The sequence below is a fragment of the Pan paniscus genome, chromosome 10 (assembly GCF_029289425.2).
Source record: "Pan paniscus chromosome 10, NHGRI_mPanPan1-v2.0_pri, whole genome shotgun sequence".
In the NCBI taxonomy this organism is placed as follows: Eukaryota; Metazoa; Chordata; class Mammalia; order Primates; family Hominidae; genus Pan; species Pan paniscus.
This window is the reverse complement of record NC_073259.2, coordinates 7,656,325-7,670,131: the sequence shown is the minus strand read 5'-3', so window position 1 is coordinate 7,670,131 and position 13,807 is coordinate 7,656,325. Positions and strand designations below refer to the sequence as shown.

Genomic DNA, 13,807 nt, shown 5'->3' with positions numbered 1-13,807 from the left:
ATCCTGACTAACACGGTGAAACCCTGTCTCTACTAAAAATACAAAAAAATTAGCTGGGCATGGTGCCGAGCGCCTGTAGTCCCAGCTACTCGGGAGGCTGAGACGGGAGAACGCCGTGAACCCGGGAGGCGGAGCTTGCAGTGAGCCGAGATCGCGCCACCGCACTCCAGCCTGGGCGACAGAGAGAGACTCTGTCTCAAAAAGAAGGTAAAAAAAATAATGTATTTACCTTTGGCTAACTTGGTACTTACTGAATTTATTTTGCAACAGAACCAAATTTTGTTTGTTTTTATTTTAAATCTGTTAATACTGCTACAGAGTGTTTAATCTTTAAAACATTTTCACATATACTTCATTGGATACTCACAGCGACCCTACACATCCCAGGGAACAGAGCAAAGAACCCAAGCTGTGGTTTCATACAGTCCTAAGTTCCAACTACAGCCCTGCCACTGCCTCACCAAGTCACTTTACTTCTCTGAGACTTTACTTTCTTATCTGAAATAAAGGGATAACACCTCACAGGATCCATTCATTCACCCAGGGTTCACTCAGCAGATATTTATGGAGAGCCTTACGTGTGCCAGTTACTGCCAAAGCACTGGGGATACAGCCATGAACAAGAGGGATACATTCTCTACCATCAAGTAAACAAATAAATAGAAAGCATAATTTACAGTTGTGGAGATTAGAAGCATTGCACGCAAAGCTCTGGTACCTGGTGGTCACTCAATAAAGGCAATTACAATGACTAAGCAAGCATTACTACTCCACGCGCCAAAAGAGATACCAACAGAGAGGTTAAGTGACTGACCTAAGGCCACACAGTTCAGATCTCTCTTCCTAGGTCAGTGCCTGCAACTCTGGCTCTGGTACAGCTTTTAAGACACACCCACACCCAGCTCCCACTCAGACCCATTCAGCTGGAAAATCTGAGGGGAGACCTGACTCAGTAGAAGCACTTTCCCAATGCGCTGTGTCAAGCTCATTCTCTCATGCAAAAACAGGCTCTCCACCCTGCCTTCCACACCCCACTACACAGCACAGGACAGGGTGTTTGTACATGATACAGTAGCTATGTGGTTTGTTCCTTGCAGTTATCTATTAGTGTATTTTATAACCCTAGCATTTCTGCAAACCCTAACACCTGCTGCATTAGGACAACACATAAGAGATAGCAATAATAAAGCTCATTTCATTGTCATCATTATTGTTGATGCATGAAAGCCCTATAAAAATACTTCTCACTCTTAGGCAAACCTGATAATAAAAGAAAACACAGTTCACTGCAGGGAGAGGAGGGGAACCCAAAGTGGCATTTCCATTCACTTCTCAAAGCACCGGTGGGGGGCGATAGGGCTCAGACGCACCTCAGAACTTGCGGTGGTGGTCCAAGTGCAGGGCCCCATGTCGGGTGATTCAACCCAGCACTGTGTGGGAATGGGGGAACCTCAAGCTGACAGGCACCTCCTGAGTGGACTGGCAAGAGACACACAAAGCTCAGGGGTGGGGGAGTGGGGTCCCCCACCAGTGCTCTCCCTCTGGGGCTCTTCTTTGGCCATTAATGGATCCCAGCTTCTCTCCCTGTGTAGTCAGAAGGCAAGGGTGAGCACACAGACACTAATCTTGCTGGGTCACAGCTGCCAAAAAGCACAGCGTTTTGGTCTCTTCTTTCCCACCCTTCTGAGGCCAAAGCTAGCACAAGGTGCCAATGACTGTGACTTACCCCCAGGGACCAGGCGGAGGGGAGGGGCCTTCAGCCTGGCTTAGAGTTCCAAAGAGCAACACACATTTGCCTGTGCTGGGCATGTCCTGTGAAGTTTACTTATGGTAACTCACTTAATCCTCTCAGCCAGGTTATGAGGCAACTCTGGTTGCCCCAATTTTACACCAATAAATGGGCAAATCTGACATCTCAACCTTCTTCCTAGTCTAGCTCAAGCCCCTCTGACGGACGGCTTCTCCTCTCACAGCCTCTGAAGGAAGAAAGCCCAGCCAAAAGATGATCCCTTTGATGGCCTCATCCCGTCTTCTCTCCACCTCCACTTCAAGCCTGGCTCTTGCTCCAGAAAGTACATGCACTGTTCTTTGCACAAGGTCAAATGCCAAATATATTCTCTTAATATTTCAACTCAAGCCAAGTCTTCTTGGACTTCAGGGTATGCAGAGAACAGGAAGTTTTCCACACACAATGAGTCGGCTCCGCTTGCAGAGCTTGTTCAACAGACATCAGACAATCTACCTAACAGGTAATAGCTCTTGGTAGACAGGGGTTACAGCTGCTATATTATAAACGATGTGCTGCATAGAGGTGGCATTGCCAATAACAGCGCTAAATCTAAAGAAAGAATTGTCATGTCATGGCCCAGTTCAGCTTTCATTCTGCTTCACTAGCATGAGGAAAAGATAACAAAGATGATGGATTTTGGTGCAAAAGTGTATGTTAGATGGAGCATACAACAAACAGACTTTTATTTAAATAATGAGAGAGAGATCTTTTTAAAAAAAAAACTCTATTCTGGAATACTTTTCATCTCTTGGAAACAGAAGAAAGCAAAGTGTTAGAAAAATAAGTGGGAGAAAGGAAAGGGCCTGCGACAGAATGGGTGGAAGCCGATGCATTTGCGAGGGAATCTGAGAGCAGGAGCAAGCACAGATGTGAATTTGCAAGTGTGTGTGAAAAGAAGAATCTTTTCTAATTTTGTGACAGTGTGAGTGTGCTTTGCTAAATAGATTATTCTTGAACCCAATGGAGTGGGAAAGCTCTCAGCAGTTGACGTGTGTCGTCTTTCTGCTTGGATCCTAAAGGGAACCTGTGGGTAGACAGAGCTGATTGCGGAGGGAGCTGAAGGTGGATCCAATCACACCATGAGGAACATTCTAGGTCACTGTTCTCAAAGAGCAGCCCAGGACCACTTGCATCAGAACCCCAGGGGAGTTTATTAAAAATTCAAACTCCTAGGGCCCACTCCAGAGTCAGAATCTCTGGGAGCAGGGCCTGGGAACATGCATTTTAATCATCTCTATGACCTTATGCCACAGGGGTTGAGAGCCACCTGCTTCAGGTGCATCAGCATCTCTTCTTTGCTGTTTCTCAGAGTAGGGCTCTGAAATCGCAATTCTTTAATTTTTTTTAAAAAGCTATGAAACTAATGGAGGATTTCTCAAGCTTCATTTTCGGGGTACATAAGTGATTTGGGGCATCCCACTCTGGCACAACAATGGGAATGTTTCAAGCACTGAACCTCAGCAAACCATTGTCATGCACCTACTACTTCAGGGCCTCCATAGGGGTACAGACACAGATCAATATCCTCTTCTCTTACTTTTGGCCCTAAGCTCAGCTCTTCTCACAGTCAGGCCAATCCTCTTGTCATTGGCCTTGAGTTGCCATGAGCCACGATTTTGAACTACCAACCAGCCCCTCTTGAATATCTTAAACTCTCTGTTCCCTTAGCTTCTAAGACTCCACTCTCAGCAGGTTCCCCTCCTACCTCTTGGGCTAAGCCTTCCTGACACGTGGTGTATGACCTTCCTTTGCTCCTCTTCCTCCACCCTCTGCAAACGTCACTGTTCTCCAGGGTCTGGCTGTGGTCACTGCTACCCTCCCACTCCACCCTGATGCAGGTGCTCTGGGCCATACCTACAGCTTCTCCTTGTGTCTCCCTCCTGTTGCCCCCAAGTCTCCATCCTCAGCATAAACAGTCTCCTGGGCTGCAGGCACCTGTCAACCGCCGGTAGGACATCCCCAACCTCACGCTCCACGGGCTCCTCCACTTGACAATCCCCAATCGTACGCATCACTCCCTGCCCCTCAAATATGACCTTCCTCCTGAAGTATTTCTCCCGGCCAAGGGCACCTGGCTCCTCGTATCACCATCCTGGGAGCCAGCTCTCTCCGCCACCCATGATATCCAACTGGTTACCCGTCCAGGCAAGCTTGCCTCCTAAATCCACTGCCCCCTCTCTATCCTTATTGTCACCACCATCTGGACTCTGGCAAGCTTTCTTTTTCTCTTCACAAACAGTGAGGCCTCCGTCTGAGCCATCTTCCTCACGCTGCAAGAGCACGCCTCTGCCATTAAAGCCTTCGAGCCTCCTCCTCGCCTGCAGTTAAGTCCAACAGTTTGCATGGGCCATCAAGCCCCCATCACCTGGCTCTTCTCCTTCCCTCAAAACCAGCACCCCTTCCTCTGGTCCTAAAGAATGTGACCACATGTATACTCATGCCTTTGCACATGAGTACACTTCAGCCTGAAGTATCTCTTATGGCATCCTCTTCTTGAAAGACGCAATGCAAATATGTCAACCTATGTGAAACTTGCCATTAATCCTTTCTCTACAGCAAAATGAATCAGTTCTTCCACCCTGACACCCTGGCCCTTTATAAGACCTTTCACTATTTGAAACATCTGTTTACAGTTTCATCTTCCCTGTTAATCATAGTGCCTATCTGTTGGTATAGATGTTTGGCAAATGACTGCACACCCACACACACACACACACACACACACACGAGCTAGACCAGTGGAAGGAGAGACCAGAGGGAGGACAGCAGGAAGGGGGTGACTGTAAGAGTCCATGAAAAAGGCAACAGGGCCTGGGTTAGGTTGACAAGGATGATGATGATGACAATAACAACAATAGTATCCAGCACTATTAACAAGACCCAACACTTTGCCCTTACTAAGGTGTTCTCCTAAGGGCTTTACATATTTTGGCTCATTTAATCTTCACAACAACCCTATGAGGTAGGTACTGTCATTATGGTTATTTCCATTTTATAAATGAAGAAACTAAGGCACAGGAAGTCTAAACAAATGACTTTGAGAATAGAAAGAAAGCTAAATGTGATACATTGCAAATTACAATCTCCAAGACTGGATTCCTGCTCAGATGGGCATGGCAAGGGGAAGAAGATGTCAGAGATGGTTCCGTGTGACAGCAAGGCCAGCAATGCCATCAACCCGGCCAAGGGAAAAGAAAAGGAGCAGCATTCACCTGGGCTATGTTTTGTTTTCTTCAGGAGGACAGGGTCGTGTGGCGGGAGAGAGAATGAATTCTATTTGGGGCTTGTTTGAGGTATTGGCAAGACATCCTGGCACATATAATTGTCACTGCCCGCCCTACTCTTCCCTAGAACCCTCTGAGGTCACTTCCATTTTACAAGCTGGGGAACTGAGGTTTGGAAAGACTAAATAACCTCAGACTAAGATTCAGACTTAACCTTTTTTTTTTTTTTTTTTTTTTGAGATGGAGTCTCCCTCTGTCGCCCAGGCTGGAGTGCGGTGGCGCGATCTCGGCTCACTGCAAGCTCCGCCTCCCACGTTCACGCCATTCTCCTGCCTCAGCCTCCTGAGTAGCTGGGACTACAGGTGCCTGCCACCACGCCTGGCTAATTTTTTGTATTTTTAGTAGAGATGGGGTTTTACCGTGTTAGCCAGGCTGGTCTCGATCTCCTGACCTCGTGATCCACCCACCTCAACCTCCCAAAATGCTGGGATTACAGGCATGGGCCACTGCGCCCGGCCCAGACTTAATCTTAAAGTGGAGAAGCCAAGATTTGAAGTCAGGTCTGTCCAACTCAAATTTTGCTCTGCCCAAGAGGCCGGTTGTTCCCAAAGCTGACTGATCATCGGCATCCCTGCAAGGAATTTTTTTGATGAGCATCCCCAGACCATGCCCCAGAACTACTAAATGTGAATCAGATCCGCAGGGGAGCTGGGGTCTGCACAGTTGGAGTTCTCTCGGGTTGTAATGATGTGCAGGCCTCAGCGGTCGCTGCACCGGTGCACAGGCCTCTCCAATGCAGGAAATATGGGGCCAGGACTTTGGAAAGGCTTAGCACTGGAGATGTCAGTCTTAGCAACAATTTACCTGGAAAGGGAACTTAAATCTGTGGACACAGATGAGCTCCCCAAAGGGAGAGTGCAGAAGAAGAAAATCAGAGGGCTAGGACAGAAGCCTAGTGAACGTTCGTGTAGACACAGGAGGAGAGGCTGGAAGAAGCAAGGGGAGAATGTGCTTTGTAAAGGGGGCATCTGCAGAGATGCTGCAGCTTCAAGATGCTGTAGAGAGCAAGGACCGGGAGGCCAGGTCACAGCATTCACGATGGGTTTCTCCATGGGGCAGAATCATGTTCTGATTTATTAGCTCATATGAGGTCGTATTTATTCATCTGTTTTAAGGGTTTTCTGATGCCACCCCCCACCTTCAGCTGGCAGCATTCACTGCCCCAGGGAAAGTGCGACATTGTGGAATGCAGAGAATGAGAAGTCATCTGCAGCTTTTTTGAGGTATCATTACCATACCATAAAGTTCACCCCCTGTAAGTACACAATTCGATGATGTTTGGTAAAGTTACACAGTTGTGCAAGAAGCCCCACCACCTCCCTTAGAATTCTTCCATCACTCTGTGATGTGATAAAAACCTGGCATCCCTCCCACCTCATCTGTACACAGCAACCTCACTCCAGCTCCAGAAGAAGTCCAGGGTGACCTCTTGTCCTCTCCTACGAGCCCTTCTGCCTCCAGGAGGTTCAGAGTTGAGGGGTCTCAGCCAGCCCAGGGCTTCCCTCTAGCTCAGCAAGCCAAGTGGCTCCCTTAATCCTCCTGGGAACCGAGGGGTGAAGGGGCTACATGTGGCCATCTCAGGACCTAAGAAAAACCAAACTCCTCTACACACCTTCACCACTGCATGGGCCTTGAGCAGCCCGAAGTGTCATCAGCTTAAGAACAAGATACGGATTCTATGTGGAACGAAGGCTCCTCTTTAAAAGTTGCAGATTAAATGTTAAACTGTGGGAGGGTTGGGAGGACCATGGCAGGGGAAGGAGGTGGCTACACAGGGAAGAAATGGAACCAAGGGAAGGAGTTCCTGCTTCAGGGAGACACTTTGGCTTGTATTTATTTTGACACAGTAAAGATTTCTTGCCCCTTAAGAGATGAGGTCACGCTTCGGATGGCCTCACGGACGGTGGCCGATGCTCTGCCTTCCGACTCTGGCCATGCCATCACTCAGTGGTGTGCCCAGCTTTGAAATTTTTGGAGCCTGTCCCCAACAAAGGGCCCCAAGCCGAGCCACAAGACACCACAGCCCGCAGGCGGTGAACACCTTACCTGCTATGCATAAGCAGCTACCTGAAAAAACTGGGGTGACAGCTGAGAAGTTAAAACGTGCATCATATTTTTTTTTGCTGAAAGGGCCCAAGAAAATGTCAAAGGTTACAAAACACAAGAACCACCCTGTGATGGCATCAGCCCAGCAGCTGTGGAAAGGAGAATCCTATAAGCTGCCTGCTTCTTTTAAAAACCATCTCATTGGACGGTTCCATCTCAGTAATTAAAGGAAGGTGCTGACGGCAGGGGAAAGACGGTGGCTCTGATGACCAAACACACCATGTGGAAATCACGTGGAGAGTGACGGTGTCTCTGCAATGGAGGGGGAGAAAGAGACGGGATTTTCCCTGCGTGCCTTTCGCAGAGGCATCCTGGAGTGCCCCAATTTTGCCAACTGCATTCCAGAGCTCTTTTCCTCACATGCCCAGACAGAGCAAAAGTCTTTGTAATGACTTCAAGCTCAGCCAAAAGTAAACACACTCTCCGCTTTTTCCATGGACCAATTCTAACCCCAAATTGCCAGAGCTGGCCCCTCAACAATCCAAATGGAAAGCCGCCTTTCCCAATAAAATAAAGCCCTTCTAACTCAATAATACATGTTGACTGCAAAAGCAAACGTTCCTAAAAGCTTCCTAGAAATTATTTATCGTGCAGCAACACTCCGGATCACCTGAGCAAACCCCACCAATGGAACAAAGACATTCAAAGGAAATACAACACAATCCAAGAATAAATGTTCACTGCAGCGAACACCTGCACTCACAACTTTTGCAGCACATTCTGTAGCAGTCACGGGATTTGCTACTAAACACACACACACACACACTCACACATACACACAGAGCTCACCACCACCTAACTGGAATATTCTTTTGGAAAACAGGCCGGAATGAGACAGGTGCTGATTTGAATAAAGAGTAAAACAGCACTCGGGATGTGAGCTCTGCAGGGCTCCTGCACGTGCCAAACACACGTCTCACTTCTCTCCCACATTCCATGCATCTATGTGATCTGAACGCAGTTCTCCGTCGAGTGAAAAAGCAGAGACTTGAGGATGGTGGACTTACCAGGTTGGAATTGGTGGCGTTGGAATCATCTTCTGGAAAGGGAATATATATCGCTAAGGCCACACAATTGGCAAAAATAGTCAGTAAAATAATTATTTCAAATGGTCTGAGAAAGGGAGTTAAGGAAGTTAATGCCACAGAAAGTACAAGTGAAACAAACATAATCTACATATTTTTTTAAATGAATCAAAGATTCATAAGAATTTTGTTTAAACAATGCATTCCAAGCCCCTTGTATTCTGAAAAGAAACATATGCCTTTTTAAGTGCTTCTAGTGGGTCCCCGCCAAAATTTTCCCTAATATGTCAAAAGCAGTGGAGGCCAGTCGCGTGCCAGAGTAAACACAGATTTCTAAAAACTTTTTTCCCCTCCTTTTATTTATTTAGATTGCATTGGTCTTCATTCTCCCCGATGTGTGCCTGGGGTTGCCCCTAAAGAGCATGGCCTGCGCCAAGCACCCCGTTTCTTCACAGTTTATACCGAACTGCCTGTGGGCCCACGCCCACCTGGAATGGGGGACATGGGTGGAACGGGATTCTAAGACAGAGAGACTTTCCCTGGGTTTCATTGAAATTTGGAGATTTTATTTTTAATCTTTTAAACTAAGGTTAAGAGTGGTTTCCATTTCTTCTCTCTCATTCTCTGGCAGGTTCCAGAGATCCTGAAGACCCCCAAGAGTATGGCAGGGGGTCCGTCCTGAGTGTAGGGAAGGAAAGCTGTCTCCTCTTTAAGGCTGAGTCTCACAGACAGCATAGAAACCCCTTTGGTCTGCAGAGGTCCCGCTTCAGCAGGCAAAGCTTTGATTCCAAGGCCTCCTGATTTTTCCTTGGTGTGTGCTGGGCTCTAGTGGGACAGCCCAAGGTTCCCTCACCAGTAGTAGTGCAGGCAGAGGTTCCCATGCCCTGACTTCTTCATCACATTTTCAGGGCAGGACACGCTCTCGAGAGAAAAATGAGCTAGTGTGATAATACCCCTTCCAATGGGACCACCCCACACCCTCCATGGAAGGCCAGCAAGGGGAAGCTTCCCAGGAAGGGCCCGTCTATGCTCTTCCAGCTCCACTCCCACCTACCCCGCTCCCATTGCCAAGTTTGCAGCCCAGTTCATGGAGTCTCACAGGAGGAGGAGGAGGAGGAGGAAGACAGAGAGGGGTGGAGATCCGGGGTGAAGGGACCACCATAATTCTCTCAGGGAAATCCATACTCACAAAGTTAGTGAATATTGAGGCAGAAAGAGACCTTAGAGATGATCTAGTCTAACCCTCTGAGGCCCAGAGAGCCTGAGGAACTTTCTCAAGGCCCCACAGCAAGTTAATGACCAGCTGAGACTAGAGCCCGGATTTCCCGATCACCAAGTCCAGTGCTCACTCCCCTGCCACAGACGGCCTTCTGACGTGTTCACAGGCAGCCCTGGGCCAGCGTCACAGAATTCTGAACTGGGAGGAACCCGAGTGATTATCTTAGCACTGGTCTCCCTAGCCCTGTGGGTACTTCTGAGGATCCATTTTCCTGTAGAACATTTTCTATGTCCACCTTGATATCAAAAAAGATGCCACACAGTGGACCTGTCAATCTCCCAACTTTGCAGGGGTGAAAAGTAAAGCAGCCAGTCCAAGACCCCAAGCTGGCATATAGCAGAGCCTGGACCGGAACCCAGACGGACTAAGCTTTTACATTCTGCTGCCCTTGTGTTGGATGAGGCACAAGTAGTGATGATGGGAGACAGACACTGATGCTGGTGCTGGTGACAGTAAGGACAGAAGCTGACCTCTGCCAAGAGCTTGCTCAGTGCCAGGCACATTCTTACAGCCCAACAGAAATGCTCTGTGTGGAATGTACGCTTGTGATCCCCACTTTCTAAATGAGAAAACTGAGGCACAGAAGGGTCAGACGTTAACTTGTGCCAGGTCACAGAGCAAGTAGTAGGATGGGATCCAAGCTCAGGCAGTCTCAGTGTTAAGGACTATTCTATACTGATCCACTCTAAAGTTACCTTGAAGCCTTCGTAGGCAGTTCTTTTAGCCCTCCTACCGCGCCACCTCTTGCCTCCCAAACCTTTTCTCGCCTGCTTAGGAAAGTGACACCGAGCCCACAGGCTGGCCAGTTTCATTCCATCAGCTGGTGCCTGTGCTCTCCCCATCGGGACAAGGATGCAACAACCCAGCCAAACCAGACCCGTGCACACACACCCAGAACATGTCACCTCATTGCCTCCACCACAGTGGGGGACAGCTGAGCTTGGGGTTTCTGGCACTATCAGTTCCCCTCCCCTCATTCAGACTCTCCACCTATCCATCCTTCACTTCATGCTAAAGGCACTGGGCTAATGCCAGAGAAGATCATGTGTAAAAACCAATCAGGCAGACAAGAAAAGCCACTGGCTGAAAAGCAGAGAACCCAGGTAAGCCCTAGGAAGTGCTCTGTGTCGCCTTTTGAGGCCCAGATTACTTTTTAAGCTGCGTTCCTTTCCTAATGACAGGGTCGGATTCCACTTCTTCAAGAAGAACTGGCTGGCTAGTACTCCAGGCTATCTCCTTCCCTGCCCAGCCAGTCTTCCCAAGCAATCTTGGAATGCCACCCACCTGGCACTGCTAAGGCTGGGCCCCCTTCCTGTCCTCCAGGTGGGAAGGCACACTCCCCCGGAGGGGTGGCCACAGCACCCAGGGAGTAGGTGTTAGGCCCGGATCCAGGTCCGGCATGTCCCAGTGCACCTGGACTGCAGGCCCTGAACATCCTCCTAAGTACCTAACCGGTCCTACCTAGTATCTACTAGTATCTGCCTAGTCCTACCTAGTACTATGGATGCATGGGGTGTGGGACGGGCATGGACTTCGGGGTCAGGGGAACCTGGATTTGAAGTCCAGCTCTGTCAGTTGCCAGCTGCATGATTTAGGGCAAGTCCTTTGGCTTCTCTGGGCCTTGCTGCCCTTCTCTCAGGGGTGCCTGACCTGCAGGGCCCTCAGCTCTCCCACTCCCTGACTCCACCATGAGCAGATATGCAAGCAGTCCTATGGGGCTGACTAAAGCCTAGTCTCCCATCCAGTACCCCGGGCACTAAAACCATGCTTGGCCACTCAAGCAGCTGCAGCCACTTGTTTTAAAATGCATTTTCTTAAAATACTTTTAAGTTGAGGGGCTCAAACATTTATTTATTTTTATTTATTTATTTATTTATTTATTTGAGACAGAGTTTCACTCTTTTGCTCAGGCTGGAGTGCAGTGGCATGATCTCAGCTCACTGCAACCTCTTCGTCCCGAGTTCAAGCAATTCTCTTGCCTCAGCCTCCCGAGTAGCTGGAATTACTGGCATGTGCCCGAACGCCTGGCTAATTTTTGTATTATTAGCAGAGATGAGGTTTCACCTCATGTTGGCCAGGCTGGTCTCGAACTCCTGACCTCAGGTGATCCACCTGCCTTGGCTTCCCAAAGTGCTGGGATTACAGGCGTGAGCCACCGCACCTGGCCTCAAACATTTATAGAACATTTCTGTCTCAATAGAAACTTTCTTTATCTCTAGGCTACCTTCTTTCAACCAGTACCTGAGACTTTTAAATCTTTCCATAGAAATTCATTGATGAAGCCTAATGCTCCCATCCTGGCCCTTGAGAGACACAGCAGTCCTGCCTGGAGGAATCCTTATTATAAAAATTCCCACAGTCAGTACCAGGGTTCTAGTCCCATCTGTTCCTGACCACACGACCCTGGGGAGCCTCTCCTGTGGGGCTCAATTTCATCACTCGTGGAAGTGGGGGAGGAACTTCAGCACTTAAAGGTCCTTTCTGGGCTGGGCACAGTGGCTCACACCTGTAATCCCAACACTTTGGGAGGCCGAGGCAGGCAGATCACGAGGTCAGGAGATCGAGACCATCCTGGCTAACACGGTGAAACCCCGTTTCTACTAAAAATACAAAAAAGAATAGCCGAGCGTGGTGGCGGGCACCTGTGGTCCCGGCTATACGGGAGGCTGAGGCAGGACAATGGTGCGAACCCAGGAGCTTGCAGTGAGCCGAGACGGCACCACTGCACTCCAGCCTGGGTGACAGAGCGAGACTCCGTCTCAAAAAAAAAAAAAAAAAGTCCTTCCCAATTTCTACAGCCCCAGGATTCTGATGAAGTAAGGGGCTTGTAACTCCACAGCGAGCGCCCACCCCTTCAAAGCCACTGTTTCTGAAGGACCCATTTGCTTGTTTCTATATGGACAAACAGAACACTTCCAGACAGTGTTCTCAACTTTGTCTGCACATTAGAATTACCCAGAGAGTTTTCCGTTGTTGTTTTTTGTTTGTTTGTTTTTATGCCTAGGTGTAACTGAGTGGTCTGTAGTTTGTTATAACTTTCCAGGAGACTCTAATGTGCAATCAGGGCTGAGAACCACTGCTTCAGGGCCCTCCAGCCAACAGCCAGGGGCCCTGACCACTACGCTCTTCCATCTCCTGAGCCCCTTCACCCTAGAGAGAGGGAAGGCCGTGAAAGCATCCAGCGCCATGGCACAGAAGGGAAAGAAGGGAATGAGGCAGCATGTAACTAACGACTGTTACCCCAACGCATGAGTGGGCCCCTGGGCAAGCTCAGCTACAGGAGATGATATTTCATAACTTCTTAGGCTGATTTTCTCAAATGTTGCTTATTATATGAAAAAAACAAAAAACAAAAACCCAACCCAGGCAGCTTATTATACAAGCAGATTGCTGGGCCCCGTCCCCAGATATTCTGATTCATCCAGTCTAGGGCGGGGCCCAGAACTCTGCATTTCACAGCACCCCAGTGATGCAGATGCAGTAGGCCCGAGGCCCCGTTTGTAGCCCAGCACAGCTGACACAGCTCGTGGCCCAGGGAGCCTCGGAGGGCTGGACCCAGCGTGCAGGTCCCAGGAGCATGCCCAGCCCAGCGAACAAAGGATATTTCCATTCGACAATGCTGATGCAGGCCCTCCGGATGGGGTTCTTCAGGGTCAGGCAGAGCAGGGCTCGGGGCGGGCGTGTGGCCGTGGTGCTGCCCTGCTTCTTGGGTTTCCCATATTGCTGCCGCTTCCGCTGCGTGGAGCTGACTGTGGAGATGGTCGCATTGCCAGCGCTGCCCATCAGCTTAGCCTGCCGGGCTGCGTCGATGGCCGCCTGCCAGGACAGGGCGGCCCCCGGGGTGGGGATGTGCTCAGGGGCCAGCCCCGCTGCCGCATTGGCATTCATGTTGGCATGGGCGGGGCGTGGGCTCCCATAGTTGGAACCTGTGGCAAAAGAGAAAAGAACACAACAGTTACTAGATAGAAAACAGGAGCACTTCCGACACTCTCTGGACCCCAGATTCACAATTTTTTCAAAACCTTATTTCAAGCTATTGCAGGCGGTTAGGAGGTGGCACGTGGAAACATGAGTGTGAGATGCTGAGGGAAGAGGGCCAGGATCGTTCCGGTCCTGGTTTAGCTGGGTGACCTTGGGCGTGTCACTCCGCTCTAGTCTCCTTGCCTCACCTTAGGTGGGCAAGAGATGAGATCCGTGCATTACAGCACGTATGGACCTCAGCAGAAACAGATACAACACAACACATTACCTACAAATTAAAATACATATTTTAAGAACCCATGCAAATGAAAGGATTTTCATGAAATCGAATAGAATGATTGTT

At 49.1% G+C, this 13,807-nt stretch overlaps 1 protein-coding gene across 12 annotated transcripts in view; it reads right to left on the bottom strand.

Moving 5' to 3' along the window:
* Positions 1 to 13,807, bottom strand: part of CACNA1C (calcium voltage-gated channel subunit alpha1 C) — a 651,888-nt gene that overhangs the window by 576,317 nt on the left and 61,764 nt on the right. For all 12 annotated transcript variants that reach the window (XM_063593291.1, XM_055095249.2, XM_055095251.2 and 9 more), the window contains exons 2-3: positions 13,088 to 13,409; positions 8,187 to 8,292 (exon numbers count right to left, since the gene is read on the bottom strand). In XM_063593291.1, the coding sequence (XP_063449361.1) occupies positions 8,187 to 8,292; positions 13,088 to 13,409 (428 nt within the window). The remainder of the gene's footprint in view (positions 1 to 8,186; positions 8,293 to 13,087; positions 13,410 to 13,807) is intronic.